Genomic DNA, 14,165 nt, shown 5'->3' with positions numbered 1-14,165 from the left:
GGGTGACTATTACTGCTCATGTGAATACCACAAATATTTGTGTCTGTCACATATCAAATTCCTTGCTTCAGGCTAAAACTTGAAGAAGTCAGGAAGGAATTTTTCACAGCCCACATTTAGAGTATTGCATATATCTAGCTAAGTGCACTGTGTTTTCTGTCTTGCCTCCCCAACATATCTTTGACTAGCACAGCAGGAAAGGATATCTTATTACATGGATCAGTGGTCTCAGCTGGTATGGCAAACAATGTGTTTTGTTCTTACAATTTTCCACATATTCCAAATATTAACATATACAAAGGTTACCATGGATATAAGCTGAAGAAGGTGAATTGGAGAACCTGACCTGGAAAACAGCTACAATTGTATGCATGTGTGGCAAATATATTCTAACGTTGTTAGGACTTTCTGGTTAAGTCTTCTCAGGAGGAAAATAATCCGACAGTGGCTATGGCTTTTGAAAAGAAAAGAAAAATGTACAAAAGTAAAAATCAAATGGAAAAAGATGACTTGTTTCATCCACACAATCAATATCAATAAACGTGTTGTGACAAAGTTCCTCCCCTGCCTTGGTGAGTCCTGTGCTTATTGGCGGACTTGCTTACCTCAGAGGTTCACGGCAGCCCTCAGTTTGGCCACTTTCGTGGCTCAAATCTGCCGTTTACTCAGTTAGCCTCATCACTGGCCAGCATGGGGAAAAGGAAAAAGAACAATCCCCGCAGTCTCTGCTGATCATAGAATCATAGAATATCAGGGTTGGAAGGAACCTCAGGAGGTCATCTAGTCCAACCCCCTGCTCAAAGCAGGACCAATCCCCAATTAAATCATCCCAGCCAGGGCTTTGTCAAGCCTGACCTTAAAAACTTCTAAGGAAGGAGATTCTACCACCTCCCTAGGTAACGCATTCCAGTGTTTCACCACTTAGTGGATCGGGGAACAGGCCAGAGACCTTCCCCTCTGGTGGAACCCACAGTCCAGGTCAACTCCTCCAGTATCAAGTAGGGAGTTGGGGGGATGGAGGGAACCTGGGCCTGCCCTCTAGTCTGGGTTTCAGCCCAGGGCCCTTTGGATTGCAGCTGTCTACAGTGGCTCCTGTAACAGCTGTGTGACATCTACAACTCCCTGGGCTACTTCCCCATGGCCTCCTCCTAACACCTTCTTTATTCTCACCACAGAACCTTCCTCCTCATGTCTGATAATGCTTGTACTTCTCAGTCTTCCAGTAGTACGCCTTCCCACTCTCAGCTTCTTGCGCCTCTTGCTCCCAGCTCCTCACATGCCCACCACAAACTGAAGTGAGCTCCTTTTTAAACCCAGGTGCCCTGATTAGCTTGCTTGTCTTAATTGATTCTAGCAGCTTCTTGATTGGCTGCTTGTGTTCTAATCAGCCTGTCTGCCTTAATTGTTTCCAGAAAGTTCCTGATTGTTCTGGAACCTTCCCTGTTACCTTACCCAAGGGAAAGGGACCTACTTAACCTGGGGCTAATATATCTGCCTTCTATCACTCTCCTTTAGCTATCTGGCCTGACCCTGTCACAGTGTACAATGTTAACTACTCCCTTCCACACAGATACTTATCATTTGATGAAAAAGAGAAGGCAATGCAGAGCTTCTTGTCCTCATTACAGTGTAAGGTAAAAAATCTTTCCTTCAAACTAGGGAAACTTGACATAAGTTGGCTTATGTCAGACCTGGAACACAGTACAGAGAAAACCAAGAACTGAGGTATGTGAAAATACGATACAAGAAAATGAGACTGTAACCAAACACTGACTTTAAAACAAGATTGTTTTTTAGAGCAAAAATTAGAAATTCAGGAGAAGAAATTGCATATCCAAAATGTTCCAATTTTAGCGATCCCTGTTGAAGAGGAAGGAACTTTTCTTACATTATGTATTTGCAAATTAATCCTGCAACTGCTAAGACTTAACATTATGGATGGCTAAAAGAAGGCATCTTAAACCAGATCCTCCAGGGCACGAACATGCTAAGTACCATTGACTTCAATGAAAGTTAGGCGCCTAAAATACCTTTGAAGATCTGGACTCCTGTTACTAGTATGGGGTGACTGCAAATAAAACAATGCAATGTTAGGATGAGCTTGACTATGCCAAGACTTATGATTAAGCATCTGAGTATGCCCAGCAAGAAGTAGAGCTGATGTCAACTGATCTAAGAACTGGTGTGACGGCTGTTACCTTCGCTGACATACTGAGCACACAACAGGAGACTTCCGAGTTCCAGAGCTAAAAGCATGCTACAGCTTGAGATAATAAGCCAACATATTCTAGCAGGGGTTGTAACAGACTCAAGCCCTCCGAGAACTGGGCACAGAGGGGGGACCTGTAGCACACACAGCAGCACTTAATAAAAGTATCAGGCCAGATCTTGGTAAATGTGACTCTTGCGGTTTCATGAAATGTTTTATTGTGTTAAAAGTTATATCACACCAAAGGAGGAACAATTACTTCCTTCAGTTCCTCTCAATTTGCAAATGAATCTTATAGGAAAATTCTGCCAATTTAAGCAAAAGTTGAATTTTTTCTAATTGCCATGGGGGCTGCAGAGGAAGCACTTAAATCAGGTGATGGTGATTCTCCACATGATGGGCCCAGCAGCACTGCAAATTGCTTTTATATGGGAGGAGGAAGGAGAAAAAAGGTTTTGGCACAGATTATAGATAAATGTGAAAGATACGCTAATGTAAGGATATTAATTATGAGCTGGGATATTTTACTCTTATGAAACTGACAAAGCTCAGACACGAATTTGGGGAGTATACAATTCCTTAATGACTTCTGTGTGAAACATAAAATGGCCATAGAGGCACACACTGTTGCAAAAAGTTGATTTAGCATTGACCCAAGCCACAGCGATATATGAAGAGCCAATCAAAGAACTGAAATGTAGACTCCGATTTCAAGTGACTTGACAAAGAAAGAAAAGCTAGTCTATATGGCATCATTTCAAAAAGATTGAAACTAAATGTAAAAGAAAACAATGAGCAATTACAAGAAAAAGGTTAAAAGATGTTATTGATTAGATGAGGTCACATAAGCCAAGAAGTTATCCAAGAGTTGGCTGAATATGCCAAAATGCAACCCCCGCCCCCACCAAACTATGTCATACAGCAAAAGCCAAAAGCATCTTCATGACTGGAGAACTGTACAGAAATATCACATCTCTCTCTGTAGGTTCAGTGTCTGCAGCACAAACTGCTTTACTTTGGCAAATATAGCTATTCGTTAGCGTCAGAGTTCTGGACTGTAAATTGGATAGTGAAGTATAATTCAATGTTATCCCAAGGAAAACATAAAAATGATAGTTAAGGAAAGGGTACTGAAATATAAAGTAAACCTTGTTTCATATTTGGGATATAAAATACTAGCAGAAGGACAAGTTATTATTATAACTTGTTTAAAGGTTGGTAAACAGACCTCATTTGTTGAGTATTGGAAAGGAAACCCACCTCCATATGGAATACCCCAGAGAATATTAATGGCAACAGTCACAGAATTAACAGATACACGCATTCATCAGCAGAAAGGAAAAAAACAGGAGGTAGAATAAAGATTAAGCAGTTGAAACATTTTGAAATATTTACATTTTAATATTTAATAAAAGTTGTTAAAATGCAGAGAATTAAGCCATTTGAAAGTCATTACTGCAGTGCTGCCTTCAGTTTTTTGAGTTTAAAGGTTGATTTTCTTTTAAAATATTTTCAGGTTTTGTGCGTAAAACATGCAGCTGTGAACACAAAATGCATAATTGCACATGCAATTTCTGCTGGTTTACTTTGCAGTTCTGTGCACAGTTACTTATTTTGTATGTGCAACATGTTTTTTCTGAATCACAGATATAATTTTCAAAATATAGGTCGCAGTCAGCCAATTAACTGCTAGGGAAGATGAGACAGGAAAAATGGGGATGTAAAGAGAAAACTAATTACAGAATATGGAAAAAAACAGAACTGACTTAACAAAACTGTGATATAACATGAATATCAGCTTTCCTCAGAGTAGTTTCATTTATATAGCTACAGTATCTGGCATGCTAATTTACCAGCCCAATCCTACCATTAAAGTTTACAAAATTAATGAACTGAAATGTAATGTAACTCATGGCTATACCACATGATAATGAACCACTAGTGCTACTCAATATCATTTGAATTCTGCTAATAGAGATGTACAACATGCAAAGGGATGTTATACTAATAAGCCCACCTACTGCAGTAATGGAAAACAACCAAAATTTATCTAATGCTTTCTCACTCTGAGGATCCCCATAGGGTTCATGCATCAATATAAGAAATGAATGAAAGAAGGTCAGATTCAAACCTGAATTTTGTTCTTTGGGTTGTATATTCAAGGTATAGATGTTTGAACAGTTGTACTTAAGATGCAAATCCAAACACTATATCCTTTATTTTTGGTGATTTGAGAGTTCACACAGGTCACATATCAAATAAAAAAGCAAACTTTAGAAAACAAAAACACCAAAAATTATACTACCATCCTCGTACCAGGAAAATAAGAGGTTACTCACCTTGTGCAAAAACTGTGATTCTTTCAGATGTTTCCCCCTCTATGGGTATTCCCCTTCAGGTGCACGTATGCCTCCTGAGCACTTGATTGGATACTTTCCATTGGCCCACATATGCACCTTATAACTCCTCATGCTGGACACCGAAATTACATAGGGATGCACAGGCGAACTGCTCTCAGTTCCTTCTCCACCCGAACATCCCATAAAGAACTGTCCAAAGCACAGGGGAAGAAGGGTGGGTAATTGAATACCCATCCAGGCACACATCTCAAAAAACTGCAGTTACTGCATGAGATGAGTAATCTCTTCTTCGAGTACTGTCCCTATGGGTGCTCCACTTCAGGTGGCTTCCGAGCACTATTCGAGGGAGGAGGGAGCTTCATAATTGAGTCTAGAACTGACGTTAAGTGCTTGGTACTGCAGTACTATCAGATCTGGCAGCATGGATCAATGCACAATGTTTAGAAAATGCATGTATTGATGTCCATATAGCAGCCCTACATAACTCAGACACTGCCATGTTCTTGAATAATGCTGCAAATGTTGCTTGTGAACAAGTACAATGTGCTATTGCCCTTCGGTGGCTGCATCATAACAAGTGGTAATACACCCAGATATCCATCTCAACAGTCTCTGAACAGAGATTGTGGCCCCTTTGAATCTATCTGCGAAGGAGATGAAAAGTTTAGGTGAACTTTCAAAATTGTTTCATACTACCTAAGTACAAAGATATGAAAACAGTTCTCTTGCAGACAGTTATGTGGTTTTGGAAAAAACACTGGTAGATTAATAGATTGGTTAAGAGGAAATTCTGACAGTCTCTTAGGTAAGAATTTAGGATGCAGGCGTAAAGAGCTTGTCATTGAAGAACAGTGTAAAGGAGGCGGCGGATGGGATCTGCCATCAAGGCTCCAAACTCCCCAACCCTACAGGCCAATGTGATGGCTACTAAAAAAAGCCATCTTAATAGACAAATGGAGAGAGAGCAGATTGCCATAGGTTCGAATGGAGATCTCATAAGGTATTCTAGTACTAGGCTGTGGTCTCTAATCTGGGGACAGAGAGTCCCCAAACATTTAATAAACCAAGATGACATAGGGTGAGCAAATATGGAGAACCCTTTACTAGGGAATGAAAGGCTGATATTGTGGCCAAATGGACCTTAATTGAACTGACAACCTTATTTCTTAATTGAACTGACAACCTTAGATCCAACAGGTAATCCAGGATGATTGAGAATGGCACAGCTTCAGGCAGACACCACCAATGGAAAAATCTTTTCATTTCTTCAGGTAAGTAATACAGGTTGACTCCTTTCCACTGTTTAGAGCAGTAGGATCCTAATCCTGTGAACCATGGAGGAACCACAACCTGAAGTGGAGAACCTGTAAGTGGGGGTGAAGCACATGTCCCGCATCCTAGGAGAGGAGATAAGGACTGGTCAGAAGCTTGAACAGCCATTCAATACATAGATGAAACAGGTAAGGGTACCAAGCATGTACCAAGGACACCAGCCAGGTTGGTACTATAAGGGTAACTTGGCCTTGTCCTGCCTGAATTTATCACCCTCAGTATTAGCGGTATTGGAGGAAATGTATAAAACAGATCCTTCTTCCAAGACAGAAGACAGGTATCTCCCAAAGAATGGTGCCCCAGATCCCTCTTGAGAAGAATAGAGGGCACTTCTTGTTCCTGGAGGTGGCGAAGAGATCCACTTCTGGAAGTATCCCTCTCTGAAATATATTGTGGAGAATTTGAGAGTCTAGCTTCCATTCATAGTCCTGCAAGAAGTCACTGCTGAGAATATCGGCTGTGGTGTTCCGATTTTCATGACAGGGTTGATGTCATGGTAGGCATCTACCATTGACCACCCAACCAGGAGAAGGAGTGGAGGAGGCTGTGATGGGTTCGGTCACAGAGACCCCCTTGGGACTGTCACCTGATGTGCTGAAACTACCTCTGAGCCAGTTTTTTTTGCCAGCTTGGGACTTTAGAACCTTTCTTGTTGGGATAGACACACTAGCCTGCTGCAACGCAGACCCAGGGTCTGAACCATGCCCCCAAAGATGAAGACTAAACTGAAAACAGCTCAGCATGTACTCCTGTCTCTAGCACCCAGACATCCAGTTCCCAATGGGATCCAAACCCCAAATAAATCCCTTTTACTCTGTATAAAGCTTATGGGTAAATTCATAAATTGTCCGCCCTCTATAACACTGATAGAGTGTAATGCCCAGCTGTTTGCTCCCCCAGGTATTAATCACTTACTCTGGGTTTATTAATAAACAAAAGTGATTGCACTAAGTATAACAAGTAGGATTTAAGTGGTTTCAAGTAATAACAGACAAAGTAAGTTACGAAGCAAAATAAAACAAAACTAGGGGGGAAGGATAACTCAGTGGTTTGAGCATTGGCCTGCTAAACCCAGGGTTGTGAGTTCAATCCTTGAGGGGGCCATTTAGGAATCTTGGGCAAAAATTGGGGATTGGCCCTGCTTTGAGCAGGGGGTTGGACTAGATGACCTTCTGAGGTCCCTTCCAACCCTGATATTCTATGATTCTATGATTTCCTGAAATTTGGATCTAATGAGCTAATGCACCAGCTCCATAGGTTCATGGCTTGTTGATACAGAACATGCAGGACATATTGTCTTTCATGACCCAGACTGATATCCACCGATGAAAGGTAGGAAATGAAAGCAGGCGTCCCTGACTTGTGGAAATTGGTTTCCTGAGGTATCCATTTGTCCTGAGTCATGAGGTCATTGACATGAGCTCCCCATCCCAACAGTGATGTGTGTCTTGTCATAGTTACTCATGGAGCGGAGCGACAGAAATAAATGCCTTCACAGACACTGAGTTGATCTTTCCACCACTCATTCGGAGAGTATCTGTCATAGGCCTGTCCATGGAGCTTCTGTCTGTAGAATAGGTTGTTCTGAGCCAACCCAAGAAACAGCAGTTGAAGGTGTATATATCTTTCCCCCACCAGTAAAGTAGCCTTAGAGTTCTTTAGTGTGTACAAGGACTCATCCCTGGTCTCCAAGAAAAGCTTATGACCACTGAAGGGGAACAGTGTTCTAGTCTTCTTTCAGAAACCTTGAGAGTTGGAGTCATGACACCCTGCATGTAACTACAGCGGTGGAGATGGACCTTGCAGCAGCAGCAGCAGCATCCAAGGATGCTTGAAGAGTGGCTCTGGCCAATAACTGATCCCCTGAAATGATGGACTGGATAACCCTAAACAAACTATTTTAGAAACTGTAAACAAGATAGCTAAGGCATGCTCAAGGTGAACATGTTAAGGCTCTATCTCAGGCTAAGATGGTTGAGAAGGGCAGTTCATCTGTGCATCCCTATATAGCCTTGGCATTCAGCACAAAGACACAGAGCACATGCATGGGCTGAACAGACACTGCTAACAAAATCTCTGATCAAGGGTTCAAGAGGCGCATGCACACTGAAGTGGAGCACTTATAAGGACACTATGCGAAGAATTACCAATTATTTTAGTTAAATTTCACAGAAAACACCTCGTAGAAACAGCCTTAATTGAGAATCCCATGACTACTTACATCAGCAAGAAGATGCACAGTTGTGGAAATTAATGATGGTTAGTTACTGCAAGGGGACTTTTCACATTGCTTTTTGGGGTGTCCTTATAAAAAATAAGCTAATTTTTTTCATTTCTCAGCAATGATCTAATTAAAAAATCCAAATAAATATTATGAATTCAGAGGAAAGGCTGGCATATTTCCAAACCAGATTTTGATAAAGTAGGCCAACTACTGGGCCTGGACAAATTTATCATGTACTTTGAAAAATACTGAAGTTTATTATGAGTACACAAATGTTTATAATGCAGTAGTAGCAAAGTGTATCCATCTAATCTAACAACGCCTCTTCCATACAAATGCTTATGTATATTGTAGGTTTCTTCAATACTGTACATTTGTTTTACAAAAGAGAAATCTATCTATATTAGGACTATAGATTGCCACCCCTTATCTGAGAGCCTTCCCTGTAAAATCAACAACAAGAGCAAAGTCCCTAGTGGATTTCATGTGGAAATGCAGCAACACAAGCCATGGTAGAGTCTATACCAAAAGTAGGCAGCCTATTTAGCTGTCAAAGACGGTGCAAGAAAAACTAGACTAATGCAAAAATAATCTACTGGAAACAGTTAGTAAATCAGCACTCACAGGTATACAGTACTCCACCATTGGGTAATTTAATTTATGGCCCTTAGCTGTACGGCCAGAAAAGAAACAGCTCTGGCAGACATCATAGTTGAAATGTTTCAGGCTCCGGTACCTGTGGAGATATTAAGCAGAGTTATTAAGTCATTTACCGGAGCTTCCTAAATTTAAGTTCTATTATTTGCTTGCTATTAAATCTCATAAGGTAAATTAGCTTACTTTCTCTCTCTTTTGTGTTCTTAAAAAAGTGGAGAGGAAGTTGCTCTTTGAAATGGTGACAGCTCATTTGACTTGGATGCTCTGTAACAACAGCAGTGCAAGGGGGACACTGAGTTTGTGAAGCTAAGCTTAGAAACCACCATGTTTGTCTTCATAGATTAAATTGTGGGAGCATGGCTCATCTGCCTGATGTGGTTAAGTCACATCAGTTTCATAGCGAGCAGCAGACCAGAGAGTGATGCTGCCAGCATCACGTCCAACTGCCTTTGATTGTCCTAACCCGATAGATCAGGTACCAATTTTGCAGCTGGAGGAACTGGAGGTGGCCTTTCCATGTGAGATCAAGCAAGGTTTGAATCCACGATCTACCACTGAGCCACTGCATCTCTATAATACTGCCTGATATAAGACACATGTTTCAGCATACTGCTTCAGGATGTAGCCCATTGTCTGTGTATCCATGACATGACACCTCAGAATAGAAAACCTTGCAGAACATGAATTCATATGCGGGGAGTAGAGGTTGGCTCTGGGAGGTATAATGTGAAAAAACAGAGTTTATAATTCTACAATTTAAATCCACTTTTAAAACTCGTGGTTGCTTGAACACATTTTTACAAAAATGTGCCTCAGCAATCCTTCTGTGAACATCCTCAATTTACCACCTTCCTGTGCATGGTAGAAATCTTTCCCTGTGTAGCAGCACAGCACAGAAACAACAGTTAGTAGAGACAGAAAAACACAGCAGTATCGCAGGGTTGGATTTAGGATCTGTGTAGAGCCCCATGCAAGAGCTTATGCATAAACTGCACCATTCTAGAATACAGGAAGACTCCTCTGACCCATAATTTCTCCCCCCCACCCAGTCTCCTTGCTTAAGGGGATCATATTTGCTATTGACCTATACAGGCAGCAAATTTCAGTGCCCCCCTCTACCCAATACCAACTCAGCTGCACTGCCCAGCAAATGTGGTGGTGAAGCTAAGGGTGCACAGCACGCACTCACTCCTGTATGCCTAGACCTAAGATCCAGGTAGCCCATATAGAAGTGTAAGGGGGTTCTTACCCTTACACCTCTGGGCAGGTGTGCAGCCTGGCTCAGATCTAGCCCCAGTTAGAGAGAGCAAATAAAAACAACCCCTCCAAAATATGTTGCATGTATTTAAACTGCACTTGCACATATGCTCTGGTATGTCTTGATTTCAGCTATCAGAACCGAGCAGGGGCTGCTTATGAGTGAGCCAATTCAGGCTTGCTTTGTGTGGCTTTGGTCTATAGAAGCCATGATGTTTTGTTGGAGGGATTTAACATTCTTTTCTTTTTTACTTCTATCTCAATTCTCGGAAGACTTCCAGCCCCACAATTTGCCAGAAGTCAAGGCTGTAGCAGGAAAGGTTGCCTTATCTTTTGGCCCAAGTCCCAAGAAATTAAAGGGAGTAGTGGAGCTGGAATCTGTGCTGTTATGATTTTAGGGTAGTGACTTCCAGTAGCTAAAGCAGATTTAACTAAAAATGCTGAGTTACTGTGTACCAACATGTGAGAGAAAAACAGAATTATCCTCCAAGTAACTTTATGCAGTAGAAACTAGAATGGCTGACCGTGTGAGCACAAGGGCTCACCTTCTAGTTTACGTCTTATGTTCCTGAAAGGTCATGCTTCAGGGCTTTAGCCAAACACCTACATGGGTCGGGAAGGGATTCTCCCCTTACATTCCTTGTATTCTGGTGGGGAAAGGGTTTGCTCTCCTTCCTCTGAAGCATGGCTGGAGATGGGACATGGGATGGGGGTGGCCAGGGCTCTGAGGCGTCACTGAGCATCCCCTCTTTCACATGCTTGACTGGCTGTTTCTTGCTCACATGCTCAAGGTCTCTCTGATTGCCATATGTGGGGTTGGGAAGGAATCTTCCCCCAGGTCAGATTGGCAGGGACCTTGTGGATTTTTTTGTCTTCCTCTACAATGTGAGAGTGCAGGTCGCTTGTCAAGATTATCTGTGTACATTGCACTTAATCATTCCCCTGCCATTGCAAGGGGCTCAGGAATTGGTGTGCCTCAGTCCCTCCTATTCTCTCCCTGTGGCACATAACAGCCTAGTCTCCTTTGGCCTATAATACTTGCGTCTAATTTCAGTTGCTGGGTTTAGTGCTCAGGTGGTGTTGGTGGCCTGTGATATACAGAAGTCAGACTAGGTGATCTGGTGGTTCCTTCTGGCCTTAAACTCTATGACTCTGACTCCACTCCCATGTGGGTGTCCAGGTCTTTGGGAGGGAGGGGCTCTTGCCCCTCTAGAGGAGTCTGAGCTACCTCCCTCATATGAGGTGTGATATGGGGCCTTGCCTTACCCCACTGGGGGTATCTGGTACTGCGCCTGGTATGTATGCAAATAATTCCCACTGGCTACCACCAGATTCAGATGAACAGAGGGAAGGTAGGGTAGACAACCTTTGTTTTTTTATTATTAGCGTTAGAATGGACTCCTATGGGGAGTGTGAAGGGGTTGTAAAAGAAGATGAATGGCTCGTACATTTCAGCAACTGTCAGGTTAGCAGAATAAAGGTATGTGTGGTAATGGGGCATACTGGGGCACTGCTGAAAGACGGAGTGGCATTTCCTGGCTTTCAGGCATTTGAATTTTGCTCAACGCAACGTTCACCAAGTGACCTTAATGCTGCATTAATGTAGTTTTTTGTCTTTGAACAGTATATACCTTTCTTAAAACTAACAGCTCAGAAAGACTAAAAGGCATTTGCTCCCAGGAAAACCAATGAAGCCCAACAAATTTTGGGTTAATAGGCCAAGCCATTTTGGAGACATGATGTCCAAAAAAAATTAGGGATTTTTTCAGAAGGTCAACAACAGGGAATTTTAAAAGAACACCGCCTTATGCATCCTGGCCACAAAATTTAAAAGCCTCTACTCTGATTTTTTCCAAAGTTCCCAAGTGAAAAAATAAAGGTATACTGGGATGAGATGTGATGTGAAATTTATGAGGAATTGGTTTCTATTTTGGGAAAGTTCTGGGGGTGGTGCTGAAAACTGAGCTCATAAAGGGAATTTCAAACTTCAACTGTTGAGCCACTACCTCATTTCAAACATTTTGATCTCATAGAGTAGTATAGGATAGTATATATCTATAGTATAGTATAGTCATAGTATAACCTTTCCTAAAGCTGGACAGTTCTAAAACATGTCAGATAGATTTGAATTTGCAATCGAGTAATTGCTTTAGTCACCTTACAGAGATTTTAATCCTACTCGTTTGGGCAATATTTAATGGAGAGAAAACCTAAGCGTTTTTTGTTTTGTGATGCATAAGAATGTGTTTGTGTATAATTTATAGATTTACTTTTAAGGTACACTGATGCAGCTGTTTATATGATTTATGCAGGGCCCCACATAAAATATGGCCAGTTAAATCACTCTTTGCCATGATGTTATATAAACCTCTGGCTGTGTTGTATAAACTGCAAAAAAAAGCTATTTCCCTGCCATCTTCCTGCTCTCAGCTTCTGTCTGTCTGTCCTTTTGACTTTCTTTTCCATCTCTGTTTTTTTTGTCTGTGTTTTTCCCATAGAGGGAGTTGAGTAAGATTCCTGCGTTTGGGCCCTTTATTGTTGCTCTTAAAAGGATAGAGGGAGAGGCAAAAAGAGGAGATTTTTTATAGTTCAAACGAGCACAAGAGTCACCTGTCCCACCAGACCTACTCTCAGAATGGGCTGAATTGTCTTGAAGGGGACATGAAGGAGAGTTGTAAGAGGCAGAAGCTGCCTTCTGTAGCTCTTAAATGTCACAGGTTACTTTCATGCACACAACAAGGTGAAGGGGAAGTGATATGAACCTCCTAAACCTTGCTCTGCTCTTGTATGCTTTTATATGCACGCTTTTATATTCCATAATTAGTTGTAACAGATTTAAAGTGTGGTCACCAGCCAATCCAAATCATAACATTTTTGGGACTAAGTTGGAGAATTTTCACTGTCTTTTTCTTTAAAAATTTCCCAGGCTTCTTTTGGACAGACATGGGAAGAGAGACCTAAGTTAGATTGTTTAGTGCTTTTGGAGAGAGATTGTACAGAAGACTTATCATAGCAATGTATTAATGCTCGAGCCAAAATGAAGAGAGATTGCAGCTTTAGGGTATTTTAATATTGGCTAGTGTCCATTACGTTGGCATGATTTGCTGGAGAGCATAATGCCAGACTCAGTGTAAAGTATAAACATGAACAAATATATATAAAACTTTCCAGCTGCTCAGTTCTATTTCTGATGTCTACAGAGTACATAAGCTTATTTATACTTCATTCACTGCCTATTTGCCCCCACTGATGCAAAGACACCTCTGTGACAGCATTTCTGTTATACGGGTCAATCACAGAGCCCTTTAGAGTCTATCAGCACCATCTGCAGGAGGTAGAAAAATAAACTAGCTCTGGGGACACAGCAATGAAATCCAGATATTGAGCAGCCTGAGGAGAGCAAGATGAACTCATCAGTCAGATGGGAGGGCAGTGGCAAAACAAAGAAGGGCAAGTAATTTAGCAGGAAGATATGATCTATTATATTAAGAAAAACCCATTAACTAGGGCCCTACCAAATTCATGGTCCATTATGGTCAATTTAATGGCCATAGGATTTGAAAATTGGTAAATTTCACATTTTCAGATGTTTAAATCTGAAATTTCAGGGTGTTGTAACCGTGGGGGGTCCCCAACCCAAAAGGAGATGGGTGTGTGTGTCACAAACCTGTTGTAGGGGGGTCATGGGATTGCCACCCTCACTTCTGTGCTGTCTTCAGAGCTGGACAGAGTGGGAATGAGGGGGTGCAGAACTATCAGCAGCCAGGAGAGATACCCAAGAGCAGCCCTGCGGGGAAAGAGCAAGTCCTGTCCTGCCCCAGCCCTTTGCTGGGGCGCTCCCAGCAGCACAGGGAAGATACAATCAACTCTACAAGCGTCCTCCAGCTGCAGGAAACTCTGGGGCTCCTGCCCAGTCCCAGAGCATCCTGCAGCAGGTGGAGGCACCTGGAGGTGAGTCTAGTCTCCCCCCCCCCCCCCGAGCAGCTGTGCAGGGGTATGGACAAGTCCTGTTGACTCCTGTCCCTCCCCAGCCCAGCCAGAGCTAGGAGGCCCCTTTGCTGGGGTGCTCCTAGGAACAAGGGGACATCAGATTTCATGGGGAAAAGCTTATTTCACGGCCCTGAAA

The 14,165-nt window shown here is 42.1% G+C and overlaps 1 protein-coding gene across 4 annotated transcripts in view; it reads right to left on the bottom strand.

The window, feature by feature from the left end:
* UTRN (utrophin) overlaps positions 1-14,165 on the bottom strand; it is a 583,727-nt gene that overhangs the window by 70,167 nt on the left and 499,395 nt on the right. For all 4 annotated transcript variants that reach the window (XM_084623224.1, XM_084623225.1, XM_084623226.1 and 1 more), the window contains one exon: positions 8,750-8,861. In XM_084623224.1, coding sequence (XP_084479350.1) covers positions 8,750-8,861 — 112 coding nt within the window. The remainder of the gene's footprint in view (positions 1-8,749; positions 8,862-14,165) is intronic.

Source organism: Lepidochelys olivacea, assembly GCF_965140295.1.
Source record: "Lepidochelys olivacea isolate rLepOli2 genome assembly, chromosome: 3".
NCBI classification, from domain to species: Eukaryota; Metazoa; Chordata; order Testudines; family Cheloniidae; genus Lepidochelys; species Lepidochelys olivacea.
The sequence above is the reverse complement of the archived record's forward strand: the minus strand, read 5'-3'. Positions and strand labels throughout refer to the sequence as shown.